The 27,959-nt window shown below is 43.0% G+C and overlaps 2 protein-coding genes and 1 pseudogene across 8 annotated transcripts in view; all 3 read right to left on the reverse strand.

Annotated features, from left to right (window-relative positions):
• The window catches only part of LOC135526268 (protocadherin gamma-C5-like), a 184,504-nt gene that overhangs the window by 115,499 nt on the left and 41,046 nt on the right, over window positions 1–27,959 (reverse strand). The window contains exon 1 of one of the 7 annotated variants that reach the window (XM_064954492.1): window positions 18,222–20,787. The exons of 2 other annotated variants lie outside the window; for them this stretch is intronic. In XM_064954492.1, the coding sequence (XP_064810564.1) occupies window positions 18,222–20,657 (2,436 nt within the window). In that variant the 5' untranslated portion in view covers window positions 20,658–20,787. Of the gene's footprint in view, window positions 1–626; window positions 3,211–4,117; window positions 6,492–7,865; window positions 10,406–11,309; window positions 13,745–18,221; window positions 20,788–27,959 lie in introns of those variants that run through there. 4 more of the 7 variants (XM_064954494.1, XM_064954489.1, XM_064954502.1 and 1 more) reach the window with 4 other exon arrangements.
• LOC135526843 (protocadherin beta-4-like) lies at window positions 14,396–17,061 on the reverse strand. Its single transcript, XM_064955515.1, has 4 exons — window positions 17,057–17,061; window positions 16,727–17,007; window positions 14,667–15,442; window positions 14,396–14,401 (listed from the first exon to the last, which is right to left on the reverse strand). Exons 1-4 carry the CDS (start codon window positions 17,059–17,061, stop codon window positions 14,396–14,398), a joined length of 1,068 nt encoding a protein of 355 aa, XP_064811587.1.
• Window positions 21,467–27,730, reverse strand: LOC135526844 (protocadherin beta-11-like; annotated as a pseudogene).

A 27,959-nucleotide genomic window follows, 5' to 3' on the forward strand; every position in this document is an offset into this window, starting at 1 on the left:
TTAAGAAGTCAGTAATATTCCATTCGTTTTTAGTAAAACAAAAATCAAAGGTAAACGCCTCAACAATCCTGAAAACAATTATGGAACAAAAGAGTCGCAGCTCGTTGTCTCCGTGCTCTGCGTGCAGCAGTTTCTCTCTCTTAATACATCGACATAATGGGGGAGGAACTGCCACAAAACCGCTCGAAAATTGTAAGACACTGACCAACAGCGTCCCTCTGAGTTCAATCCACTGAACTACTGATATTCATAAGAAAAAAGATTAAACATATTTGGGAAATAATGTTATGCTATTATCAAAAAATAAGCCAATGTATTAATGGCAAACGGAAACCAATATGTAAGTGAGATGTGGACAAACAAGACCAAACAAAAATACGCGTTGAGAATAACCGCTACTATAAGAGTGAAACAGATGTATTACAGGCAACATATTGAAATTAAGCTGTCCGTGGCCATGGTGCTGAAATGGCCACATATTATTGAAATAAACAGCATTTCTGGCCATTGAAACTTACCAGGTATGCAAGTTCAATTTCTAATAGTTCAAATCACACGATAGTCCTAAAACATACACACGGAAATCATAGTTTTAGGGACAAGATCATTATTAAAATACAACAGACCTCTAACAGCGAGTCTGGTTCATCCAAGATGTTCTGTTCACTCTGCATCCGCTGCATCGTCCCTGTAGAACTGGGGTCCATTATCAGTACGTTCTGATTACAGGGTCTGGCGAACTGACAGTCACTCTTTCTGGAGTCAGTCGTCCTGCACACCTCGTAATTGTACACGTGCTGTAGAGTTCCTGTCCCCAAAGTGTCTGCGTAACGCGGTGGATAATACGGAATAACCGGGAGGTTGGAATGATAGAGGATGCGAGACTGTCTCCATCTGTATATTTTCACTGATATAATAACCGCTAAACACGTGATGAACAGAAATGAGACTACAGCCAAAGCCAGTACTAAGTAAAAAGTCAGGTTGTCGTTGTATTCCTTGTCGTGCGTAAAGTCAGTGAACTCCGAGAGCACTTCAGGGAAGCTGTCCGCCACCGCCACGTTAACATTGACTGTAGCTGAACGAGAGGGCTGCCCATTGTCCTCCACTACAACAGTGAGCCTTTGTTTCACAGCATCTTTATCATTGACTTGGCGTACAGTTCTTATTTCTCCATTCTGTAAACCCACTTCAAACAGCGCCCTGTCTGTCGCTTTCTGCAGTTTATAAGAGAGCCAAGCATTCTGTCCAGAGTCCACATCAACAGCCACCACTTTAGTTACAAGATAGCCAACATCTGCTGAACGAGGTACCATTTCAGCCACCAGGGAGCTGCTAGTCTGGACTGGATACAGAACCTGAGGCGCGTTGTCGTTCTGGTCTTGGATCATTATTTTCACCGTCACATTGCTACTGAGAGGAGGGGAGCCTCCATCCTGAGCCTTAACTAAGACCGTAAGCTGTTTTATTTGTTCATAATCAAAGGAGCGCACAGCATGTAAAACTCCGGTTTCAGAGTTAATGGATATGTAAGTAGAGACTGGCGTTCCACTGATCTGCGTGTCCTCCAACAGGTACGATATTCTCGCGTTCTGATTCCAGTCAGAGTCCCGCGCGCTGACAGTAAATATGGACATTCCAGGAGAGTTATTCTCTGTGATGTAAGCAGAGTAGGGACCTTTATCGAACAATGGGGCATTGTCATTTACGTCAGAGATTCTAAGGTGTAGTGTCCTGGCGCTAGAGAGAGGAGGCGAACCATAATCTGTTGCTGTAATTGTTATGTTGTATTCGGACACCGTTTCTCGGTCAAAAATCGAATCTGTTATCACATTATAGTAATTAGTCATTGAGGATGTGATCTTGAATGGGAGGTTAGTATCTATAGAGCATGTAATCTGTCCGTTTCTCTCAGAATCAGCATCTTTAACATTTATAATAGCAATAGTTGTGCCAGGAGGAGCATCTTCAGACACAGGGCTGGAGAAAGACATGACGTTTATAACTGGTGAGTTGTCATTAACATCAATAACTTCAATGACAACTTTACTTGTGTCTGTTAAACCACCCTGATCTTTAGCCTCTACTCTAACTTCGAATTTCTTATTTTTCTCATAATCTATCTGACCCGAAACAGATATGATTCCGGTGTTCTCATTAATGATAAATATGTCTGCTATGCTGCCCTTTAACTTTGATAAACTGTATGCTATTTCTCCGTTCGATCCACCGTCTGCATCACTGGCATTCACGGTTGTGATATATGTCCCCTTTGGAGCGTTTTCCACCACAGCAGCCCTGTACACTGATTGGTTAAACACAGGCGCATTGTCATTCACATCCAGGACAGTGATCTCTATATTTACTGTGCCAGATCTCTGCGGATCTCCACCGTCTACAGCGATTAGCTTTAAAGAGAGACGAGGAAGCTCCTCTCTATCTAATGGTTTCTGGAGGAACATCTCTGCATATTTACTACCGTCTGGATTCGCATGCTGCTTTAGAATGAAATTATCATTGGGAGTTAAAATGTAATTTTGTAGGGCGTTGAGACCTACATCAGGATCCTCTGCACTCTCTAGTGGAAACCTAGCTCCAACTGTGGCCGATTCGCTAATTTCAAAATTAATATCTTTATTTGGAAAAACGGGCGCATGGTCGTTTACATCTAATATTTCTACAGTGACTAAGTGCAGTTCCATCGGATTCTCTAGAATGATTTCGAAGCTGAAGCTACACGGCGTGACGTCAGTACAAAGCTGCTCTCGGTCTATTCTCTCACTCACGACTAGAATCCCTTTGTCTGTCTTCAGCTCTGTGTACTGAATGCTTTCTCCGGTCACGATACGAGCCCTGCCCACACGGAGCCGTTTCAAATCTAACCCCAGATCTTGAGCCACGTTACCGATAAGAGAGCCTTTCTTCATCTCCTCCGGAATGGAATAGCGGATTTGTCCACTGACAATATGATTGAGATACAGGAGAAAAATAAGTACTTGCCACCGCAGTCCACAACTTGAACGCCATCTTACGCATTTTGGTTGAAGGAATCCTTCAGTTGCCATAGCCAACGAAGAATAAATCCCACCGGAAAATTCCTTACACTATATCTTCAGAAACGTTGAGCAAAGAGAGTAGTAATATGTAATGTTTTGTTTCAATCCAGGCTATTTTCACCATCCCTTTCACTTCACAGTAATAAACATGGATCAGAGTGTTTCTCTGTCGCGCCCCGCATCGTATAAAGCGCAATCTCTCCCTCTCCTCTGGTAGAGCGCAGTGATAGGGGAGTTAACTCCACTGACTGACAACACTGGACAGAATTTATTTCACTGATCAACAGCGGCCCTCAGAGTCTAAAACATGAACACCATATTATATTTGATTTCATTTAAACGTATAAATTATTCAACACTTTACAGAACTACTAACGTCCCAAACAGGTAGTTGAACACTGTGGTGCAATATAAGTGAATGCATCGTTCAACCACTGTGATACTACGACCAGCGAGGCAAGTAGCAATAATTTGATAGCCTACTAAAACATGTCACACTATCCAGTCAGCGCTAGATTGGAACGTGCGTAAACATTTTCCATGGATCCATCATCCAAACCATTATTGAACAATATGGTAAAATACCTAGGTTGAAAGTTATTTGAAATGAAAAGCAGTCAACATTAAAAGCCACCCCATAGTGACTTAGTAAATACAGAGTAGTTGGAATTAGAGAGAAAAGTGTAAGAAAACGTATCAGAACTCGGTTGCAATCATGACAGAATTTGCGGTGTCCACACAGAGTGGTACTGAAACGGCCGAGTTACGAGGGGGAAAAGTAGGCATACTATAAAAAAAACAAATGATCAGAAAAATAGTTAGTGCTTCTATTGTAGCACTTGGTATTGCTACCCACTGTCCAAAACCGCTGGCAATGGAATTCTATAAAACCCAAACGAACCGTAACAATGCTTAACTGATTGACCCATATACTGTGATGACAAGAGAAATACAGAGCAAATTAACCTTAGGGCACAAAAGTTAAAATAATTACAAAGGATATACTGTGAAGATGTATTCCAACCCAATGAACAATACCATGTAAACTCCAATAGACTCACCTCTAGCGGCGAGTCTGATTCATCTAGGATGTTCTGTTCGTTCTGCATCCGCTGCATCGTCCCTGTAGAACTGGGGTCCATTATCAGTACGTTCTGACTACAGGGTCTGGCGAACTGACAGTCACTCTTTCTGGAGTCAGTCGTCCTGCACACCTCGTAATTGTACACGTGCTGTAGAGTTCCTGTCCCCAAAGTGTCTGCGTAACGCGGTGGATAATACGGAATAACCGGGAGGTTGGAATGATAGAGGATGCGAGACTGTCTCCATCTGTATATTTTCACTGATATAATAACCACTAAACACGTGATGAACAGAAATGAGACTACAGCCAAAGCCAAGACTAAGTAAAAAGTTAGGTTGTCATTGTACTCCTTGTCGTGCGTAAAGTCAGTGAACTCCGAGAGCACTTCAGGGAAGCTGTCCGCTACCGCCACGTTAACATTGACTGTAGCTGAACGAGAGGGCTGCCCGTTGTCCTCCACTACAACAATGAGCCTTTGTTTCACAGCATCTTTATCATTGACTTGGCGTATAGTTCTTATTTCCCCATTCTGTAAGCCCACTTCAAACAGCGCCCTGTCTGTCGATTTCTGTAGTTTATACGAGAGCCAGGCATTCTGTCCAGAGTCCACATCAACAGCCACCACTTTAGTCACAAGATAGCCCACATCTGCTGAACGAGGCACCATTTCAGCAACCAGAGAGTTGCTAGTCTGGACTGGATATAGAACCTGAGGCGCGTTGTCGTTCTGATCTTGGATAAAGATGTTGATACTCACATTGCTACTGAGTGGAGGAGAGCCGCCATCTTGCGCCTTAACCACGAGTATCAGTTGTTTAATTTGTTCATAATCAAAGGAGCGCAATGCGTTTATGACCCCGCTCTCTGCGTTTACGGAAACATAAGCAGACATAGGTGTCCCGCTGACATCACCATCCTCTAGAATATAGGAAATACGGGCATTTTGATTGGAATCAGTGTCTTTAGCTGTAACAGTAAAAATAGAGACGCCTGGAGAGTTATTCTCTGCGACAAAGGAGTTGTACACTATCTGTGGAAACAATGGGGCGTTGTCATTGACATCAGACACCTTCAGGTGAAAGGTTCTCCTACTCGAGAGAGGAGGCGACCCTGCGTCCGTGGCGACTACAGTGATGTTATATTCTAACACGCTCTCACGGTCTAAAACAGCGTCTGTTACCAAGGTGTAGTAATTTCTTAAATTTGATTTGATCTTGAACGGAATGTTTTGGTCCAGGATACAGCTAACCTGTCCATTTTCACCTGAATCGACATCTTTAACGTTGATAATACCAATGGTTGTACCGGGAGGAGAGTCTTCCGATATTGGACTAGTGAATGACATCACACTAATGACAGGTGCATTGTCGTTAACGTCAATGACCTCAACAATAACTTTACTCGAATCTGTTAAACCTCCCTGATCTTTAGCTTCAATCCGTAATTCATATTTTTTGTCTTTTTCATAATCTATCAGGCCTGCAACTGACAGTATCCCAGTGTTTTCATTTATAGTCAACATATCTGCTAGATTTCCCTTCAGGTTAGACAGCGAATATGTTATATAGCCATTAGAACCACTGTCTGCATCAGACGCGTTCACCGTGGTAATATAGGTTCCTTTCGGTGCATTTTCCATCACAGTAGCCCTGTACACTGACTGGTTAAACACAGGCGCATTGTCATTGGCATCTAGGACAGTGATCTCGATATTTACTGTACCAGATCTCTGCGGATTTCCACCGTCTACAGCGATTAGCTTTAAAGAGAGACGAGGATGCTCCTCTCTATCTAATTGTTTCTGAAGAATCATTTCAGCGTATTTACTACCGTCTGGATTCGCATGTTGCTTGAGGGCAAAGTTATCATTCGGGGTTAAAACATAATTTTGTAGACTGTGAACTCCCACATCAGGATCTTCTGCATTTTCTAGCACAAAGCGCGCACCGAGGATAGCAGACTCGCTTATTTCCAATTTAACATCCGTTTTCTTAAATATCGGAGGATGATCGTTAACATCTAAGACTTCTATAGTTATGTGATGGAGCTCCATTGGATTTTCTAGAATGATTTCGAAGCTGAAGCTACACGGCGTGACGTCGCCACAAAGCTGCTCTCGGTCTATTCTCTCACTCACGACTAGAATCCCTTTGTCTGTCTTCAGCTCTGTGTACTGAATGCTTTCTCCGGTCACGATACGGGCCCGGCCCGTTCGGATCCGTTTCAAATCTAACCCCAGATCTTGAGCCAAGTTACCGATAAGAGAGCCTGTCTTCATCTCCTCCGGAATGGAATAACGGATTTGGCCACTGACAATATGATTGAGATTCAGGAGAAAAATAAGTACTTGCCACCGCAGTCCACAACACAAACGCCATTTTACGCATTTAGGTTTAAGGAATCCTTCCAGTGCCATAGCCAACAAAGAATAAATCCAATACAAAAATGTATTATACTGTATCCTCAGAAACCATGAAAAAAATCTGAGACTGATTTTCGACCTATTTTTTCAATCCTGGCTATTTTCAGCGTCTCCTTTTGTTATCTGTAACATCGATCAGAGGCGAGTGTTTCTCTGTCGTGCCCCGCTTCGTATGAAATGCAGATAGTCTCTCCCTCTCCTCTGGAAGAGCGCAGTGATACAGTAGGGGACTTCACTGACTGACAACACTGGACAGAAATAATTTCACTGATCAACAGCGGCCCTCAGAGTCCATAACGTGAACACCAGATTATATTTGAATTCATTAAAAGGTAGAAATATTTCAGTACTTTAGAACACTTCTGTCTTCCCATATAGCAGGTAGGTGAACACTGTGCAAGGTCAAATCTAAATAAATGCAATGTTCAATCACTATAATACTATAATCGACCAGCAAGGCAAACAGCAATAATTTGATACTAAAACATGGCACCTTAGCCTCCCAGCCATGGATTTGAACGTGCGTAAAAGCATGCCCATGGTTACTCACTCTAAATCACTATTGAACAACACAGCAACATATTAATGTTGATAAGTATTTGACGTATGACAAGCGGTTAACACTGCTTAAGCGACTCTTTAGTGGCTCTATATTGACTTAATCAAAACACAGCAGTTGGAAGAAGGGAGAGCCGTCCTCTGCTGGTATTATGACAGAAGAGGCGCTGTCCATATAGAGTGGTGCTGAAATGGCCTTGGAGCGCTACATTAAAAAAAAAAATCATCAGGCATAATATGAAAGCCAAAACTAACCAGAAAACAAGTAATTGCTTCTGCTGTAGCACTGAGTAAGCTGCATTCGAAACCACAGTCAGCTAACAATGACATTCAATTAAAAAAAAACATAGCTAAACACAACAATATGAAACAGCTGTTATGCCCATACTTTTAACTAGACAAATACTGACTAAATTGGCCTTAAGGCAACATAGATGTAGGATCTTCATTTTAACCAATTTGCTACAGCAGGAAAGAAATCCTGCAGAAACAGGACATTTGAAGTATTATGTGGGTTATGATTCATAAAACATGTTTTTGGGTTGATACACTTTAAAAAAAGAAGTAAATCTCAAACTTTAGAACACGTCTTAAACCTCAATTACACTACACGAAAGTTGTCCTCCAACAGTGTGATCATATCAAATGAAGGTCCTACATCTGCAGCTAAAATTGTTACAAAGGACATGTTGTAAAGATGTTTTCCAACCGAATGAGCAATACCATTTAAACTCCACAGACTCACCTCCAGCGGCGAGTCTGGTTCATCCAAAATGTTATTTTCACTCTGCATCTGCTGCATCGTCCCTGTAGAACTGGGGTCCATTATCAGTACGTTCTGACTACAGGGTCTGGCGAACTGACAGTCACTCTTTCTGGAGTCAGTCGTCCTGCACACCTCGTAATTGTACACGTGCTGTAGAGTTCCTGTCCCCAAAGTGTCTGCGTAACGCGGTGGATAATACGGAATAACCGGGAGGTTGGAATGATAGAGGATGCGAGACTGTCTCCATCTGTATATTTTCACTGATATAATAACCACTAAACACGTGATGAACATAAATGACACTACAGCCAAAGCCAAGACTAAGTAAAGAGTCAGGTTGTCATTGTACTCCTTCTCGTGCGTAAAGTCAGTGAACTCCGAGAGCACTTCAGGGAAGCTGTCCGCCACCGCCACGTTAACATTGACTGTAGCTGAACGAGAGGGCTGCCCGTTGTCCTCCACTACAACAACAAGCCTTTGTTTCACAGCATCTTTATCATTGACTTGGCGTATAGTTCTTATTTCCCCATTCTGTAAGCCCACTTCAAACAGCGCCCTGTCTGTCATTTTCTGCAGTTTATACGAGAGCCAGGCATTCTGTCCAGAGTCCACATCAACAGCCACCACTTTAGTGACAAGATAACCCACATCTGCCGAACGAGGCACCATTTCAGCAACCAGAGAACTGCTTGTCTGGACTGGGTACAGAACCTGAGGCGCGTTGTCGTTCTGATCTTGGATAAAGATGTTGACACTCACATTGCTACTGAATGGAGGAGAGCCGCCATCTTGCGCCTTAACCACGAGTCTTAGTTGCTTAATTTGTTCATAATCAAAGGAGCGCACTGCGTTTATGACCCCGCTCTCTGCGTTTACAGAGACATAAACAGACACAGGAGTCCCGCTGACATCAGTATCCTCTAGAATATAGGAAATACGGGCATTTTGATTAGAATCAGTGTCTTTAGCTCTAACAGTAAAAATAGAAACACCTGGAGAGTTATTTTCTGCGATATAAGAGGTGTACACGCCATGTGGAAACACTGGGGCATTGTCGTTGACGTCGGACACCTTCAGGTGAAAGGTTCGCTTACTTGAGAGAGGTGGTGACCCTGCATCAGTGGCGACTACAGTGATGTTATATTCTGACACCTTCTCACGATCTAAAACAGCGCCTGTTAGCAAGGTGTAGTAATTTCTTAGATTGGATTTTATATTGAAAGGAATGTGTTGGTCTATGCTACAGCTCACCTGTCCGTTTTCACCCGAGTCAAGGTCTTTAACATTGATAATTCCGATGGTTGTACCGTGAGGTGAATCTTCAGAGATTGGACTAGTGAATGACATGACACTTATTACAGGCTCATTGTCGTTAACATCAATTACCTCAACAATGACTTTGCTCGAATCAGTCAAGCCACCTTGGTCTGTGGCATCTATTCGAATTTCGTATTTCTTATATTTTTCATAATCTAATTCCCCTAACACGGAAATGACACCAGTCTTTGCATCAATAGTGAATGTTTCGGAAACTGTGCCTTTTAAATTAGAAAACATGTACGATATATAGCCATTGGAGCCACTGTCTGCATCACTTGCGTTCACGGTGGTAATATAGGTGCTTTTCATTGCGTTTTCCACCACAGCAGCCCTGTACACTGACTGGTTGAACACAGGCGCATTGTCATTGGCATCTAGGACAGTGATTTCGATATTTACTGTGCCAGATCTCTGCGGATCTCCACCGTCTACAGCGATTAGCTTTAGAGAGAGAAGAGGATGTTCCTCTCTGTCTAACGGTTTCTGGAGAACCATCTCGGCATATTTACTAGCGTCAGGATTTGTATGTTGTTTTAGGACAAAATTATCATTCGGTGTTAGAATGTAATTTTGTAAGGCGTTAAGGCCTACATCAGGGTCATCTGCAGTTGCTAAGACAAAGCGCGCCCCTGCAGAAGCAGATTCGCTGATTTTCAATTGTATATCATTCTGTTGAAACACGGGTGCATTATCATTAACGTCTAATATTTCTACAGTGACTAGGTGTAGTTCCATCGGATTCTCTAGAATCATTTCGAAGCTGAAGCTACAAGGCGTGACGTCGCCACAAAGCTGCTCTCGGTCTATTCTCTCACTCACGACTAGAATCCCTTTGTCTGTCTTCAGCTCTGTGTACTGAATGTTTTCTCCGGTCACGATACGGGCCCGGCCCACCCGGAGCCGTTTCAAATCTAACCCCAGGTCTTGAGCCACGTTGCCGATAAGAGAGCCTTTCTTCATCTCCTCCGGAATGGAATACCGGATTTGGGAACTCACAGTATGACTGAGATACAGAAGAGAAACCAGTACTTGCCATCGCAGTCCACAACGCATACGCCATCGTATGCATATAGGTTGAAGGAAACTCTCAAATTCCATAGCCAACAAAACAAATCCAACACGAAAATTCCTTATACTGTATCCGTAAATGGGGAGCAAAGAGGACAGTAGTAGTCGATGTATTATCTTAATCCAGTCTACTTGAACCGTTCTCGTACTTGTAAGCTACATGTAAGAACCAGAACGATTGTCTATCTGTCGCCCCGCCGAGTGTGAAGCGCAGTCTCTCCAGCTCCTCTGGTAGAGCGCAGTGTTAGGGGAGGGGTCTCCACTGACTGACAACACCGGACAGAAATAATTTCACTGACCAATAGCGGCCCTCAGAGTCCAAAACATGAACACCAGATGTTATGTAAAAAATATAGAACTGCACATAAATGATTCAACACTTTCCAGCACTATTTTCTTATCAAAATGTCACAAATAAAAACACCGTGGTAAGTGCAATCGAAATAAATGCACAGTTCAATTACTAAAATACTATGACCAGAAGGGAAATAGTAGACTCGTCATTTAATAGTAAAACACGCCAGCCAATCTTCTCTGCCCCTGTTTGGATCGTGCGTAAACATGCCAACGAAACAGCGGTCCAAGGCATCACTGATAAATACAGCAAAATACTTGTATTAAAAGTGATTTTGTTTGTTACATGACTAACTGTAAACATGAGTCAAATGTACAGTTACTCTTGATCTATATAGGGAAGTTGTAACCAGGCTCAGCATAGAGAGTGAGAGAGAGGAGCGCATACTGTTGCGCACTAAAAGTGGCGCGGTACACACGGAGGGGTGCTGCCATAGTCTTACAGCGATACTGCCTTACTTACTATAGTGGCGCTCAGCATCCATGATCAAAAAAGCCAAAAGAAAGCCCATAAAGAATGCGCAGTAGCTGAATTCGCCCAACAAGTTAGTTAGTCACAGAGGGAGCAAACCGAATAAATCCGCACCAGAGCACAATTGAAAACGAATAGATACAGAGGACAGATGGCAGAGATTAACTCCAACAAAATGAGCTACGTCATTTTAACTCAAATTAACTCACCTCTAGCGGGGAGTCAGGTTCATCCAATATGTTATTTTCAGTCTGCATCCGCTGCATCGTCCCTGGAGAACTGGGGTCCAATATCAGTACGTTCTGACTACAGGGTCTGGCGAACTGACAGTCACTCTTTCTGGAGTCAGTCGTCCTGCATACCTCGTAATTGTACACGTGCTGTAGAGTTCCTGTCCCCAAAGTGTCTGCGTAACGCGGTGGATAATACGGAATAACCGGGAGATTGGAATGATAGAGGATGCGAGACTGTCTCCATCTGTATATTTTCACTGATATAATAACCACTAAACACGTGATGAACAGAAATGAGACTACAGCCAAAGCCAAGACTAAGTAAAAAGTCAGGTTGTCATTGTACTCCTTGTCGTGCGTAAAGTCAGTGAACTCCGAGAGCACTTCAGGGAAGCTGTCCGCCACCGCCACGTTAACATTGACTGTGGCTGAACGAGAGGGCTGCCCGTTGTCCTCCACTACAACAGTGAGCCTTTGTTTCACGGCATCTTTATCATTGACTTGGCGTATAGTTCTTATTTCCCCATTCTGTAAGCCCACTTCAAACAGCGCCCTGTCTGTCACTTTCTGCAGTTTGTACGAGAGCCAAGCATTCTGTCCAGAGTCCACATCAACAGCCACCACTTTAGTCACAAGATAGCCAACATCTGCTGAACGAGGTACCATTTCAGCCACCAGGGAGCTGCTGGCCTGTACTGGGTACAGAACCTGAGGTGCGTTGTCATTCTGGTCTTGGATAATAATATTGACACTCACATTGCTACTGAGTGGAGGAGAGCCTCCATCTTGCGCCTTAACCACGAGTTTAAGCTGTTTTATTTGTTCATAATCAAAGGAACGCACCGCATGTAAAACCCCGGTTTCAGAGTTAATTGATATATAACTAGAGACTGGAGTTCCACTGATCTTCGTGTCCTCCAAGAGGTACGAGATTCTTGCGTTTTGATTCCAGTCAGAGTCCAGCGCGCTGATAGTAAATATGGACATTCCAGGAGAGTTATTCTCTGTGACGTAGGCATAGTAGGTGCCTTTGTCGAACAATGGGGAATTATCGTTCACGTCAGAGATTTTAAGGTGTATTGTCCTGGCGCTAGAGAGGGGAGGCGAACCCGAGTCTGTCGCCTTTATGGTTATATTATATTCTGGCATAGTCTCTCGGTCGAAAGCTGAATCTGTGATTACAGTATAATAATTAGTCAATGAGGATTTGATCTTAAATGGGACGTTGTTGTCTATTGAACACATAACGTGACCATTACTCTCTGAGTCAGCGTCTTTCACATTGATTATCGCTATGGTTGTTCCCAGTGGGGAATCTTCAGAAACAGGGCTGGAGAAAGACATGACGTTTATAACGGGAGAATTATCGTTGACGTCAACAATCTCGATTAAAACTTTACTGGAGTCGGTTAAACCTCCCTGGTCCATAGCCTCAATCATCAATTCATATTTCTTGTCTTTTTCATAATCTATTTTTCCTACAAGTGTCATTGTGCCAGTTGTCTCATCCATGTGAAATATATCTGATTGGTGCTCTTTCAAGTTGGAAAAATAATATGTAATGAGCCCGTTCGATCCACTGTCTGCGTCGCTGGCATTCACCGTTGTAATATAGGTGTCTTTTTGAGCGTTTTCCATCACAGCAGCCCTGTACACTGACTGGTTAAACACAGGCGCATTGTCATTGGCATCTAGGACAGTGATCTCTATATTTACTGTGCCAGATCTCTGCGGATTTCCACCGTCTACAGCGATTAGCTTTAGAGAGAGACGAGGGTGCTCCTCTCTGTCTAACGGTTTCTGAAGAATTATTTCAGCATATTTTCTTCCATCTGGATTTGAATGTTGTTTCAGAACGAAATGATCATTCGGCATTAAAATATATTTCTGCAGACCATTGTTACCTACATCTGCGTCCTCGGCACTGGCCAACATAAAACGCGACCCGAGTATAACCGACTCACTTATCTCAAATTTGATTTCATTCTTTCGAAAAATAGGTGCATTATCATTAATATCAAGGACTTCAACAGTTACACGGTGTAGCTCCATCGGATTCTCTAGAATCATTTCGAAGCTGAAACTACACGGCGTGACGTCGCCACAAAGCTGCTCTCGGTCTATTCTCTCACTCACGACTAGAATCCCTTTGTCCGTCTTCAGCTCTGTGTACTGAATGCTTTCTCCGGTCACGATACGGGCCCGGCCCGCTCGGAGTCTTTTCAAATCTAACCCCAGGTCTTGAGCCACGTTACCGATAAGAGAGCCTTTCTTCATCTCTTCCGGAATGGAATAACGGATTTGTCCACTGACAATATGACTGAAAAACAGGAGGAAAAAAGAACTTGCCATCGCAGTCCACAGCACAAACTCCATTTTACACATCGAGGTCGAAGGAATCCTTCAGATGCCATAGCCAACAAATGTAAATCCAACACAGAATATTCCTTATAGCTTACCGTATCCTCAAACGGTGAGAATAGAGATTACTGATAGTGGAAGTGCTATTTTAATACAGGCTATTTCTTAACATATCTGTTTGAGCGAGTGATTCTCTGTAGTGCCCCGCCTCGTATGGAGCACAGTCTCTCTTTCTACTCTGGAGCGCAGTGATAGGAGAGGGGGGGACGGGACTCTACTGACTGACAACATTGGACAGAAATTATTTCACTGATCAACAGCGGCACTCAGAGTCAAAAGCATGAACACCAGATATGTGGACATATACAACTGGGTAGAAATGATTCATAAGTGTACAGCACTGTACTAAAATAATATAAAAAACGCCATGTACAATTACTAAAATAACGATGACCATCAGGGTGAACGGTCATCACTTGATTGTAAAACATGCCACCATATCATCTAAACCTTAGTTTAGATCGTGGGTAAAGATGTTCCATGGATACGGCGCACAAAACCATTATTGAACAGTACCGCAACATGCATACAGTATTTCGCACTGGTTGAGAGTATTTTTGCTTGGTACAGAACTAGCTATAAAAACGGCTACACTGGCTCTATAATGACTATTGAGCTAAAGACAGTAGTTTGAACGAGAGTTAGTGCTGAAATGCACATAAAGCGCAGGAGTGTTAAAATTACACCATAGAAAAAAACAACAACAAAAACAATTTAATCACCAGGCATAGTACAAAATCCGCAGCTCATCAGAAATGATACTACAGCCCTACACTGTACACTGTTGACTAGACATAATTAATTAACCTAAATGCACCAGAACAAAATAGTTGACATTTTCACAAAGGGCAATGTAGATAAAGATATATTCCAAGCCAATGTGCAATATAATTTAAACTCCAATTAACTCACCTCTAGTGGGGAGTCTGGTTCATCCAGGATGTTCTGTTCGTTCTGCATCCGCTGCATCGTCCCTGTAGAACTGGGGTCCATTATCAGTACGTTCTGACTACTGGGTCTGGCGAACTGACAGTCACTCTTTCTTGAATCAGTCGTCCTGCACACCTCGTAATTGTACACGTGCTGTAGAGTTCCTGTCCCCAAAGTGTCTGCGTAACGCGGTGGATAATAAGGAATAACCGGGAGGTTGGAATGATAGAGGATGCGAGACTGTCTCCATCTGTATATTTTCACTGATATAATAACCACTAAACATGTGATGAACAGAAATGAGACTACAGCCAAAGCCAAGACTAAGTAAAGAGTCAGGTTGTCATTGTATTCCATGTCGTGCGTAAAGTCAGTGAACTCCGAGAGCACTTCAGGGAAGCTGTCCGCCACCGCCACGTTAACATTGACTGTAGCTGAACGAGAGGGCTGCCCGTTGTCCTCCACTACAACAGTGAGCCTTTGTTTCACAGCATCTTTATCATTGACTTGGCGTATAGTTCTTATTTCTCCATTCTGTAAGCCCACTTCAAACAGCGCCCTGTCTGTCGCTTTCTGCAGTTTATATGAGAGCCAAGCATTCTGTCCAGAGTCCACATCAACAGCCACCACTTTAGTCACAAGATAGCCCATATCTGCTGAACGAGGCACCATTTCAGCGACCAGAGAGCTGCTAGTCTGGACTGGATACAGAACCTGAGGCGAGTTGTCGTTCTGGTCTTGGATCATTATTTTCACCGTCACATTGCTACCGAGAGGAGGAGAGCCTCCATCTTGTGCCTTTACCACGAGTTGAAGTTGCTTGATTTGTTCGTAATCAAAGGAGCGCACAGCATGTAAAACTCCGGTTTCAGAGTTAATGGACATGTAAGTGGATACTGGAGTTCCACTGATCTGCGTGTCCTCCAGGAGGTACGAGATTCTCGCGTTCTGATTCCAGTCAGAGTCCCGCGCGCTGACAGTAAATATGGACATTCCAGGAGAGTTATTCTCTGTGACGTAAGCAGAGTATGAGCTCTGATGAAACAATGGAGCATTGTCATTCACGTCAGAGATTCTAAGGTGTAGTGTCCTGGCGCTTGAGAGAGGAGGCGAGCCAGAATCTGTCGCTGTAATAGTTATGTTGTATTCTGGTGTTGTTTCTCTGTCAAAAGCTACATCTGAGATCAACGTATAATAACTGCTTAACGACGATTTTATCTTGAACGAGTTCGTATCTACAGAGCATGTAATCTGTCCGTTTCTCTCTGAATCGGCATCTTTAACGTTTACAACGGCAATCGTGGTTCCAGCAGCAGCATCTTCAGACACAGGGCTAGTGAAAGACATGATGTTTATAACTGGGGCATTGTCATTTATGTCAACTATTTCTATGACAACTTTGCCGAGGTCTGTCAAACCACCTTGGTCTTTGGCCTCAACTCTAATGTCATATTTCTTATCTTTTTCATAATCGATTTGTCCAACAACAGATATCTTGCCAGTTGTCTCATCAATGTCAAATATATCTGCCAAGTTTTCTTTCAAATTCGAAAAATAATACATCACTATACCATTGGAACCACTGTCTGCATCACTAGCATTAACGGTTGTAATATAGGTTCCTTTCGGTGCGTTTTCCATCACAGTAGCCCTGTACACTGACTGGTTAAACACAGGGGCATTGTCATTGGCATCTAGGACAGTGATCTCTATATTTACTGTGCCAGATCTCTGCGGATTTCCACCGTCTACAGCGATTAGCTTTAAAGAGAGACGAGGATTCTCTTCTCTATCCAAAGGCTTTTGTAAAATCATTTCTGCAAATTTACTTCCATCAGGATTCGAATGTTGTTTCAGAACGAAATTGTCATTTTGAGTTAAAACATACTCCTGTAGACCATTAACCCCCACATCGGGATCCTTTGCACTCTCCAGCACAAAACGAGAGCCAAGAGTAGCAGATTCGCTGATTTCAAATTTGATATGATTATTCTTAAAAATAGGTGAATGGTCATTTACATCCACAATTTCAACTGTAACACGATGCAATTCGATTGGATTTTCCAGAATAATTTCAAAGCTGAAGCTACACGGTGTGACGTCGCCACAAAGCTGCTCTCGGTCTATTCTCTCACTCACGACTAGAATCCCTTTGTCTGTCTTCAGCTCTGTGTACTGAATGCTTTCTCCGGTCACTATACGGGCACGGCCCGCTCGGATCCGTTTCAAATCTAACCCCAGGTCTTGAGCCACGTTACCGATAAGAGAGCCTTTCTTCATCTCCTCCGGAATGGAATAACGGATTTGTCCACTGACAATATGACTGAGATACAGGATAAAAATGAGTACCTGACACCGTTGTCCACACAAACGCCATCTTAAACATTTAGGTTGAATGAATCCTTCAAATTCCATAGCCAACAAATAATACAATGCACAAGAATATTCCGTAAAGGGTATCCTCAGAAACAGTGAGCAAATACTAGTTGACGCTTCGATTCAATCGAGCCTATTTTCACGGTCCTTTTCTGATCTATGTTAATAATGGATCATAGCGAAAATCTTTCTGTCGAGCCCCGCCTCGTATGAAGCGCAGAGTCTCTCCCTTTCCTCTGGTGGAGCGCAGTGATAGGGGAGGGGACTCCAGTGATTGACAACACTGGACAGAAATTATTTCACTGATCAACAGCGGCCCTCAGAGTCCAAAACATTTTTTTTTTAATGTGCAACTGTGTAGTAATGATTCAACATTGTCCAGCACCATTTTCTTTTCAAAATGTCACAATTAAAAGCAATGTGGTAAGTGCATGAACTATCTAAAAACATGCCATGTCCAAATACTAAAATAACACCAACAGGGAACATAGCCTAATCATTTGATACAGGCACACGAGACTATATCTTCTAAGCATAAAACTTTTCCATGGAACAGACGTACAAACCACTACTGAAAAATACAGTAAAATATCTGTATTGAGAGATTTTTGGTTGGTAGAGGACTAACCGTAAACACGGATGAAAATGTTTAGTGACTCTTGATCAATTTAGACAGCAGTTGGAAAAGGTAAACAGTGTGATAGTCTGTATACACCTGTGTATACCGGTGGAAGTTGTGAATTGTTAGGTTCGATTAAGAACTAGAAGCACAAGCATTTCGCCACACTCGCATTAACATCTGCTAACTATGTGAATGTGAGAAATACAATTTTGATTTGATTTATTTTAAAAAGTGTCGCTGTCCATACAGTGTGGTTCTGAAATGGCATTTCAACGCTTCATCCTTACTATTGTAGCACTTGGTATTCTTGTTCAGATCGAAGTCAGTTCAAACCAACTCAGCAGGGATACATACACAAGCCAAATCTAAACAGTAAAACACGTAGTAGCTGATATAAGTGTAACCCTACAGAGATGAGCAGACAGGGAGCCAACCGAGTAAATTAGCCAAGCACCAGAGAACAATAGTTGAAAAAAGACACATTCCAGAAATGTATTCCAAAACAATGTACTAAGGTAGAAAATGTCCAAAAGACTCACCTCCAGTGGGGAGTCTGGTTCATGCAGGATGTTCTGTTCAATATGCATCCGCTGCATTGTCCCTGTAGAACTGGGGTCCATTATCAGTACGTTCTGACTACAGGGTCTGGCGAACTGACAGTCACTCTTTCTTGAGTCAGTCGTCCTGCACACCTCGTAATTGTACACGTGCTGTAGAGTTCCTGTCCCCAGAGTGTCTGCGTAACGCGGTGGATAATACGGAATAACCGGGAGGTTGGAATGATAGAGGATGCGAGACTGTCTCCATCTGTATATTTTCACTGATATAATAACCACTAAACACGTGATGAACAGAAATGAGACTACAGCCAAAGCCAAGACTAAGTAAAAAGTCAGGTTGTCGTTGTACTCCTTGTCGTGCGTAAAGTCAGTGAACTCCGAGAGCACATCAGGGAAGCTGTCCGCCACCGCCACGTTAACATTGACTGTAGCTGAACGAGAGGGCTGCCCGTTGTCCTCCACTACAACAGTGAGCCTTTGTTTCACGGCATCTTTATCATTGACTTGGCGTATAGTTCTTATTTCCCCATTCTGTAAGCCCACTTCAAACAGCGCCCTGTCTGTGGCTTTCTGCAGTTTGTACGAGAGCCAGGCATTCTGTCCAGAGTCCACATCAACAGCCACCACTTTAGTCACAAGATAGCCCACATCTGCTGAACGAGGAACCATTTCAGCCACCAGCGAGCTGCTAGTCTGGACTGGATACAGAACCTGAGGCGCGTTGTCATTCTGATCTTGGATGAAGATGTTGACACTCACATTGCTACTGAGTGGAGGAGAGCCTCCATCTTGCGCCTTAACCACGAGTTTAAGCTGTTCTATTTGTTCATAATCAAAGGAGCGCAGAGCATGTAAAATTCCTGTTTCAGAGTTAATGGATATGTAAGTAGAGACTGGAGTTCCACTGATCTGCGTGTCCTCCAACAGGTACGATATTCTCGCGTTCTGGTTCCAGTCAGAGTCCCGCGCGCTGACAGTAAATATGGACATTCCAGGAGAGTTATTCTCTGTGACGTAGGCAGAGTAGGTGCCTTTATCGAACAATGGGGCATTGTCATTTACGTCAGAGATTCTAAGGTGTAGTGTCCTGGCGCTAGAGAGAGGAGGCGAACCAGAATCGGTCGCTGTTATGGTTATGTTGTATTCTGGTGTTGTTTCTCTGTCAAAACCGATATCTGAGATCAACGTATAATAACTACTTAAAGAAGATTTGATCTTGAACGGGAGGTTAGTATCTATAGAGCATGTAATCTGTCCGTTTCTCTCTGAATCAGCGTCTTTTACATTTATAACGGCTACCGTGGTTCCAGGAGGAGCGTCTTCAGACACAGGGCTGGAGAAAGACATGACGTTTATAACTGGTGCGTTGTCATTTATGTCAAGTACTTCAATTACAACTTTACTAGAGTCTGTTAAACCACCCTGATCTTTAGCCTCTACTCTAACCTCGTATTTCTTATCTTTCTCATAATCTATCTGGCCTGAAACAGAAATAGAACCGGTTGACAAATCAATGGTAAATATATCAACTATATTCCCTTTCAACTTTGAAAAATAATAGGAAATATGTCCATACGATCCACTATCTGCATCGCTGGCATTCACGGTTGTAATATAAGTGCCAGTTGGAGCTTTTTCCATCACAGTAGCCCTGTACACTGACTGGTTAAACACGGGAGCATTATCATTGGCATCTAGGACATTGATCTCTATATTTACTGTGCCAGATTTCTGTGGATTTCCACCGTCTACAGCGACTAGCTTTAAAGAGAGATGAGGATGCTCCTCTCTGTCTAACGGTTTCTGGAGGACCATCTCTGCATATTTACTACCGTCTGGATTCGTATGTTGCTTAAGAACAAAATTATGGTTGGGAGTTAACATGTAATTTTGTAGGGCGTTAAGTGTTACATCGGGATCCACTGCACTCTCTAGTAGAAATCTCGCGCCGACAGTAGCTGACTCGCTAATTTCAAATTGTACGTCTTTTATGGGAAATGCAGGAGCATTGTCATTTACATCTAGAATTTCCACTGTAATACGATGCAGCTCGATGGGATTTTCTAGAATAATTTCGAAGCTGAAACTACACGGTGTGACGTCGCCACAAAGCTGCTCTCGGTCTATTCTCTCACTCACGACTAGAATCCCTTTGTCTGTCTTCAGCTCTGTGTACTGAATGCTTTCTCCGGTCACGATACGGGCCCGGCCCACTCGGAGCCGTTTCAAATCTAACCCCAGGTCTTGAGCTACGTTACCGATAAGAGAGCCTTTCTTCATCTCCTCCGGAATGGAATACCGGATTTGTCCACTAACAATATGACTGAGATAGAGGAGAGAAATTAGTACCTGCCACCGTAGTCCACTAAAACGCCATCTTACGCATTTGGGTTGAATGAATCCTTCAAATTCCATAGCCAACAAATAATACAATCCACAAGAATATTCCGTAAAGGGTATCCTCAGAAACAGTGACCAAATACTAGTTGACGCTTCGATTCAATCGAGCCTATGTTCACTGTCCTTTTCTGATCTATGTTAATAATGGATCAGAGCGAAAATCTTTCTGTCGAGCCCCGCCTCGTATGAAGCGCAGAGTCTCTCCCTTTCCTCTGGTGGAGCGCAGTGATAGGGGAGGGGACTCCAGTGATTGACAACAGTGGACAGAAATTATTTCACTGATCAACAGCGGCCCTCAGAGTCCAAAACATGTAAAAAAAAAATGTACAGCTGTGTAGAAATGATTCAACATTGTCCATCACTATTTTCTTTCCAAAATGTCACAATTCAAAGCAATGTGGTACGTGCATGAACTATCTAAAAACATGCCATGTCCAATTACTAAAATAACACCAACAGGGAATATAGCCTAATCATTTGATACAGGCACACGAGACTATATCTTCTAAGCATAAAACTTTTCCATGGAACAGACGTACAAATCACTCCTGAAAAATACAGTAAAATATCTGTATTGAGAGATTTTTGGTTGGTAGAGGACTAACCGTAAACACGGATGAAAATGTTTAGTGACTCTTGATCAATTTAGACAGCAGTTGGAAAAGGTATAGCATACACCGTGTGAAAGAAGTGTCGCTGTCCATGCAGTGTGGTTCTGAATTGGCATTTCAACGCTACATCCTTATTATTGTAGCACTTGGTATCCTTGTTCAGTTCGAAGTCAGTTCCTACCAACTCAGCAGGCATACATACACAAGTCAAATCTAACAGTAAAACGCGTAGTAGCTGATATAAGTGTAACCCTACAGAGATGAACAGAAAGGAAGCCAACCGAGAAAATTAGCCAAGCACCAGAGCACAATAGTTGAAAAAAGACACATTCAAGAAATCTATTCCAAAACAATGTGCTAAATTATAAAATGTCCAATTAACTCACCTCTAGTGGGGAGTCTAGTTCATGCAGGATGTTCTGTTCGTTCTGCATCCGCTGCATCGTCCCTGTTGAACTGGGGTCCATTATCAGTACGTTCTGACTACAGGGTCTGGCGAACTGACAGTCACTCTTTCTGGAGTCAGTCGTCCTGCACACCTCGTAATTGTACACGTGCTGAAGAGTTCCTGTCCCCAAAGTGTCTGCGTAACGCGGTGGATAATACGGAATAACCGGGAGGTTGGAATGATAGAGGATGCGAGACTGTCTCCATCTGTATATTTTCACTGATATAATAACCACTAAACACGTGATGAATAGAAATGAGACTACAGCCAAGGCCAAGACTAAGTAAAAAGTCAGGTTGTCATTGTATTCCTTGTCGTGCGTAAAGTCAGTGAACTCCGAGAGCACTTCAGGGAAACTGTCGGCCACGGCCACGTTGACATTGACTGTAGCTGAACGAGAGGGCTGCCCGTTGTCCTCCACTACAAGAGTGAGCCTTTGTTTCACAGCGTCTTTATCATTAACTTGGCGTATAGTTCTTATTTCCCCATTCTGTAAGCCCACTTCAAACAGCGCCCTGTCTGTCGCTTTCTGCAGTTTGTACGAGAGCCAGGAATTTTGTCCAGAGTCCACATCAACAGCCACCACTTTAGTCACAAGATAGCCCACATCTGCTGAACGAGGTACCATTTCAGCCACCAGAGAGCTGCTAGTCTGGACTGGATACAGAACCTGAGGAGCGTTGTCGTTCTGGTCTTGGATGAAGAAGTTGACACTTACGTTGCTACTGAGTGGAGGAGAGCCTCCATCTTGCGCCTTTACCACTAGCGTGAGCTGTTTTATTTGTTCATAATCAAAGGAGCGCACAGCATGTAAAACTCCTGTTTCAGAGTTAATTGATATGTAGGTAGAGACTGGAGTTCCACTGATATGCGTGTCCTCCAAGAGGTACGAGATTCTCGCGTTTTGATTCCAGTCAGAGTCCCGCGCGCTGACAGTAAATATGGACATTCCAGGAGAGTTATTCTCTGTGACGTAGGCAGAGTAGGTGCCTTTATCGAACAATGGGGCATTGTCATTTACGTCAGAGATTCTCAGGTGTAAAGTCCTGGCGCTAGAGAGAGGAGGCGAACCAGAATCTGTCGCTGTTATAGTTATGTTGTATTCTGGTGTTGTTTCTCTGTCAAACCCTTTATCCGAGATCAAATTGTAATAACTAGTTAAGGATGATTTTATCTTGAATGGGAGGTTATCATCTATAGAGCATGTAATCTGCCCATTTCTCTCTGAATCAGCGTCTTTGACGTTAATAACTGCTACCGTGGTTCCAGGAAGAGCATCTTCAGACACAGGGCTGGAGAAAGACATGACGTTTATAACTGGTGCGTTGTCATTTATGTCAAGAACTTCAATTACAACTTTACTAGAGTCTGTTAAACCACCCTGATCTTTAGCCTCTACTCTAACCTCGTATTTCTTATCTTTCTCATAATCTACCCTTCCCGAAACAGATATGATTCCTGTTTTCTCGTCTATTATGAAAATATCAGCAATACTCCCCTTTCAACTTCGAAAAGCTATATGTGATTTGTCCATTTGTGCCACTGTCTGCATCACTTGCATTCACGGTTGTGATATAGGTGCCTTTCAGTGCGTTTTCCATCACAGCAGCCCTGTACACTGACTGGTTAAACACAGGCGCATTGTCATTGGCATCCAGGACAGTGATCTCTATATTTACTGTGCCAGATCTCTGCGGATTTCCACCGTCTACAGCGATTAGCTTTAAAGAGAGACGAGGATGCTCCTCCCTATCCAATGGTTTCTGGAGAACCATCTCAGCATATTTACTACCGTCTGGATTCGCATGCTGTTTTAGAATGAAATTATCATTGTGAGTTAAAACATAATTTTGTAGGGCGTTGAGCCCTACATCTGGGTCCTCTGCACTTTCCAGCAGAAATCGCGACCCAACCGTAGCCGATTCGCTGATTTCAAAATGTATATATTTATTTGGGAAAGCAGGAGCATGATCATTTACATCTAGAATCTCCACAGTAATACGATGCAGCTCAATAGGATTTTCTATAATCATTTCGAAGCTGAAGCTACACGGTGTGACGTCGCCACAAAGCTGCTCTCGGTCTATTCTCTCACTCACGACTAGAATCCCTTTGTCTGTCTTCAGCTCTGTGTACTGAATGCTTTCTCCAGTCACGATACGGGCCCGGCCCACCCGGAGCCGTTTCAAATCTAAACCCAAGTCTTGAGCTACGTTACCGATAAGAGAGCCTTTCTTCATCTCCTCCGGAATGGAATACCGGATTTGGCCACTGGTAATATGAATAAAATACAGAAGAAAAACCAGTACTTGCCACCGTAGTCCACACAAATGCCATTTTAGGCATTTTGGTTGAAGGAATCCTTCAAATGCCATGGCCAAGAAATAATAAATCCAACACGAATATTCTTTATACTGGATCCAATGAAACGGTGAGGAAATAAGTAGATGTTTCGCTTTAACCTAGCCTCTTTTTAATAAATATTTCAAATTGATCAGAGCGAGTGTGTCTGTGTCTGTGTCTTGCCCCGCCTCGTATGAAGCGCAGAGAGTTTTTCCGTCTCCTCTGGTAGAGCGCAATGACAAGGGAGGGGACGCCACTGACTGACAACACTGGACAGAATTTATTTCACTGATCAACAGCGGCCCTCAGAGTATAAAACATGAACACCACATGACACTTGAACATGTAAAACCGTTCAGAAATGATTAAACAAGTACAGTATTTTTCCCCCCAAAATAATGTATATAAATCATACTGTCTTAACACTTCACTTTCTGCAATCGAAATAAATGCAAGTTTCATCTCTACAATTATATGAACAAAAAAATAAATACCTACAATTTTATAGCCTACTAAAAAATTCCACCACCCCAACAACTTCAGAATGGATCGTGCCAAAAAGTGGATTCCACAACCGTCCGAACTACGACAGAACACAACAAACCAAAACTGATAGGGCCCATGTTGAAAATAATATGATTCGTAAATGCTAAAGTCTATAGCAACATTTGTCCAACAGACTGATGTAAGAACCTGGAATAATACAATGCCTGAGAGAGAGAAGCAGCCCACTTCTGCAATAAAGACAGAAGTGTCGACTGACCTCACAGGGTGGTGCTGAAACGGCATTACAGCGCTACAGAACGACCAAGATATAACAAGCACTTCTGCTCAGTTCGAAATACATTTCTAGAAGCTCAGCAGACATACAACTCAGCATACATACAACACGAGCCTAATCCTTTGCATGGGAAAAATAAATAAATACATTATCCTTGAATTAACGCTGTAATATTGCGAAAAGAGAGAGAGCAACCCCAACCTCTGAGACACCGACGAAAAGAGAGTCAGGCACCAGATTAAAATAGCTGCAAATTAAAAAAAATGATGTTGTAGAGATGTACTTCAAAAAAAATTAGCTACTTTGTTTAAACTCCAATTAACTCACCTCTAGTGGGGAGTCTGGTTCATGCAGGATGTTCTGTTCGTTCTGCATCCGCTGCATCGTCCCTGTTGAACTGGGGTCCATTATCAGTACGTTCTGACTACAGGGTCTGGCGAACTGACAGTCACTCTTTCTGGAGTCAGTCGTCCTGCACACCTCGTAATTGTACACGTGCTGTAGAGTTCCTGTCCCCAAAGTGTCTGCGTAACGCGGTGGATAATACGGAATAACCGGGAGGTTGGAATGATAGAGGATGCGAGACTGTCTCCATCTGTATATTTTCACTGATATAATAACCACTAAACATGTGATGAATAGAAATGAGACTACAGCCAAGGCCAAGACTAAGTAAAAAGTCAGGTTGTCATTGTACTCCTGGTCGTGCGTAAAGTCAGTGAACTCCGAGAGCACTTCAGGGAAACTGTCCGCCACCGCCACGTTAACATTGACTGTAGCTGAACGAGAGGGCTGCCCGTTGTCCTCCACTACAACAGTGAGCCTTTGTTTCACAGCATCTTTATCAGTAACTTGGCGTATAGTTCTTATTTCCCCATTCTGTAAGCCCACTTCAAACAGCGCCCTGTCTGTCGCTTTCTGCAGTTTGTACGAGAGCCAGGCATTCTGTCCAGAGTCCACATCAACAGCCACCACTTTAGTCACAAGATAGCCCACATCTGCTGAACGAGGAACCATTTCAGCCACCAGAGAGCTGCTAGTCTGGACTGGATATAGAACCTGAGGCGCGTTGTCATTCTGATCTTGGATGAAGATGTTGACACTCACATTGCTACCGAGTGGACGAGAGCCTCCATCTTGTGCCTTAACCACGAGTTTAAGTTGTTTTATTTGTTCATAATCAAAGGAGCGCACAGCATGTAAAACTCCGGTTTCAGAGTTAATGGATATGTAGGTAGAGACTGGAGTTCCACTGATATGCGTGTCCTCCATGAGGTACGATATTCTCGCGTTCTGGTTCCAGTCAGAGTCCCGCGCGCTGACAGTAAATATGGACATTCCAGGAGAGTTATTCTCTGTGACGTAGGCAGAGTAGGTGCCTTTATCGAACAATGGGGCATTGTCATTTACGTCAGAGATTCTCAGGTGTAAAGTCCTGGCGCTGGAGAGAGGAGGCGAACCAGAATCTGTCGCTGTTATAGTTATGTTGTATTCTGGTGTTGTTTCTCTGTCAAACCCTTTATCCGAGATCAAATTGTAATAACTAGTTAAGGATGATTTTATCTTGAATGGGAGGTTATCATCTATAGAGCATGTAATCTGCCCATTTCTCTCTGAATCAGAGTCTTTGACGTTAATAACGGCTACCGTGGTTCCAGGAGGAGCGTCTTCAGACACAGGGCTGGAGAAAGACATGACGTTTATAACTGGTGCGTTGTCATTAATGTCAAGAACTTCAATGACAACTTCACTAGAGTCTGTTAAACCACCCTGATCTTTAGCCTCTACTCTAACATCATATTTATTATCTTTTTCATAATCTATGTTCCCAAAACAGATATGATTCCTGTTTTCTCGTCTATTATGAAAATATCAGCAATACTCCCCTTCAATTTTGAAAACTATATGTGATTTGTCCATTTGATGCCACTGTCTGCATCGCTGGCATTCACGGTTGTGATATAGGTTCCTTTCGGTGCGTTTTCCATCACAGCAGCCCTGTACACTGACTGGTTAAACACAGGCGCATTGTCATTCACATCCAGGACAGTGATCTCGATATTTACTGTGCCAGATCTCTGCGGATTTCCACCGTCTACAGCGATTAGCTTTAAAGAGAGACGAGGATGCTCCTCCCTATCCAATGGTTTCTGGAGAACCATCTCAGCATATTTACTACCGCCTGGATTCGCATGCTGTTTTAGAATGAAATTATCATTGTGAGTTAAAACATAATTTTGTAAATCATTAACGCCTACATCGGGGTCTTCTGCGCTTTCCAGCAGAAATCGCGACCCAAGTAGCTGATTCACTGATTTCAAAATTTATATATTTATTTGGGAAAGCAGGAGCATGATCATTTACATCTAGAATCTCCACAGTAATACGATGCAGCTCAATAGGATTTTCTATAATCATTTCGAAGCTGAAGCTACACGGTGTGACGTCGCCACAAAGCTGCTCTCGGTCTATTCTCTCACTCACGACTAGAATCCCTTTGTCTGTCTTCAGCTCTGTGTAATGAATGCTTTCTCCCGTCACGATACGGGCCCGGCCCGCTCGGAGCCGTTTCAAATCTAACCCCAGGTCTTGAGCCACGTTACCGATAAGAGAGCCTTTCTTCATCTCCTCCGGAATAGAATAACGGATTTGGCCACTGACAACATGACTAAAATACAGGACAAAAATCAATACTTGCCACCGCAGTCCACACAAACACCATTGTATGCATTTAGATTGAAGGAATCCTTCAAATGCCATCGTTAACAAATAATAAATCCAACAGGAATATTGCTTATACTGGATCCAGAGTAAAGGTGAGGAAATAAGTCGATGTTTCGCTTTAACCCGGCCAATTTTCACTATATCTTTCTTATATACTGATCAGAGCGAGTGTGTCTGTCTCGTGCCCCGCTTCGTATGAAGCGCAGAGAGTTTTTCCGTCTCCTCTGGTCGAGCGCAGTGATAGGGGAGGGGACTCCACTGACTGACAAAACTGGACAGAATTTATTTCACTGATCAACAGCGGCCCTCAGAGTATAAAACATGAACACCAGATGAAATTTGAACATGCAAAACCGTTCATAAATTATTTTAAACACTGGACAGTATTATTTGATTTCCAAAATAATCCA

The sequence above is a fragment of the Oncorhynchus masou genome, chromosome 32 (genome assembly GCF_036934945.1).
Source record: "Oncorhynchus masou masou isolate Uvic2021 chromosome 32, UVic_Omas_1.1, whole genome shotgun sequence".
NCBI classification, from domain to species: Eukaryota; Metazoa; Chordata; class Actinopteri; order Salmoniformes; family Salmonidae; genus Oncorhynchus; species Oncorhynchus masou.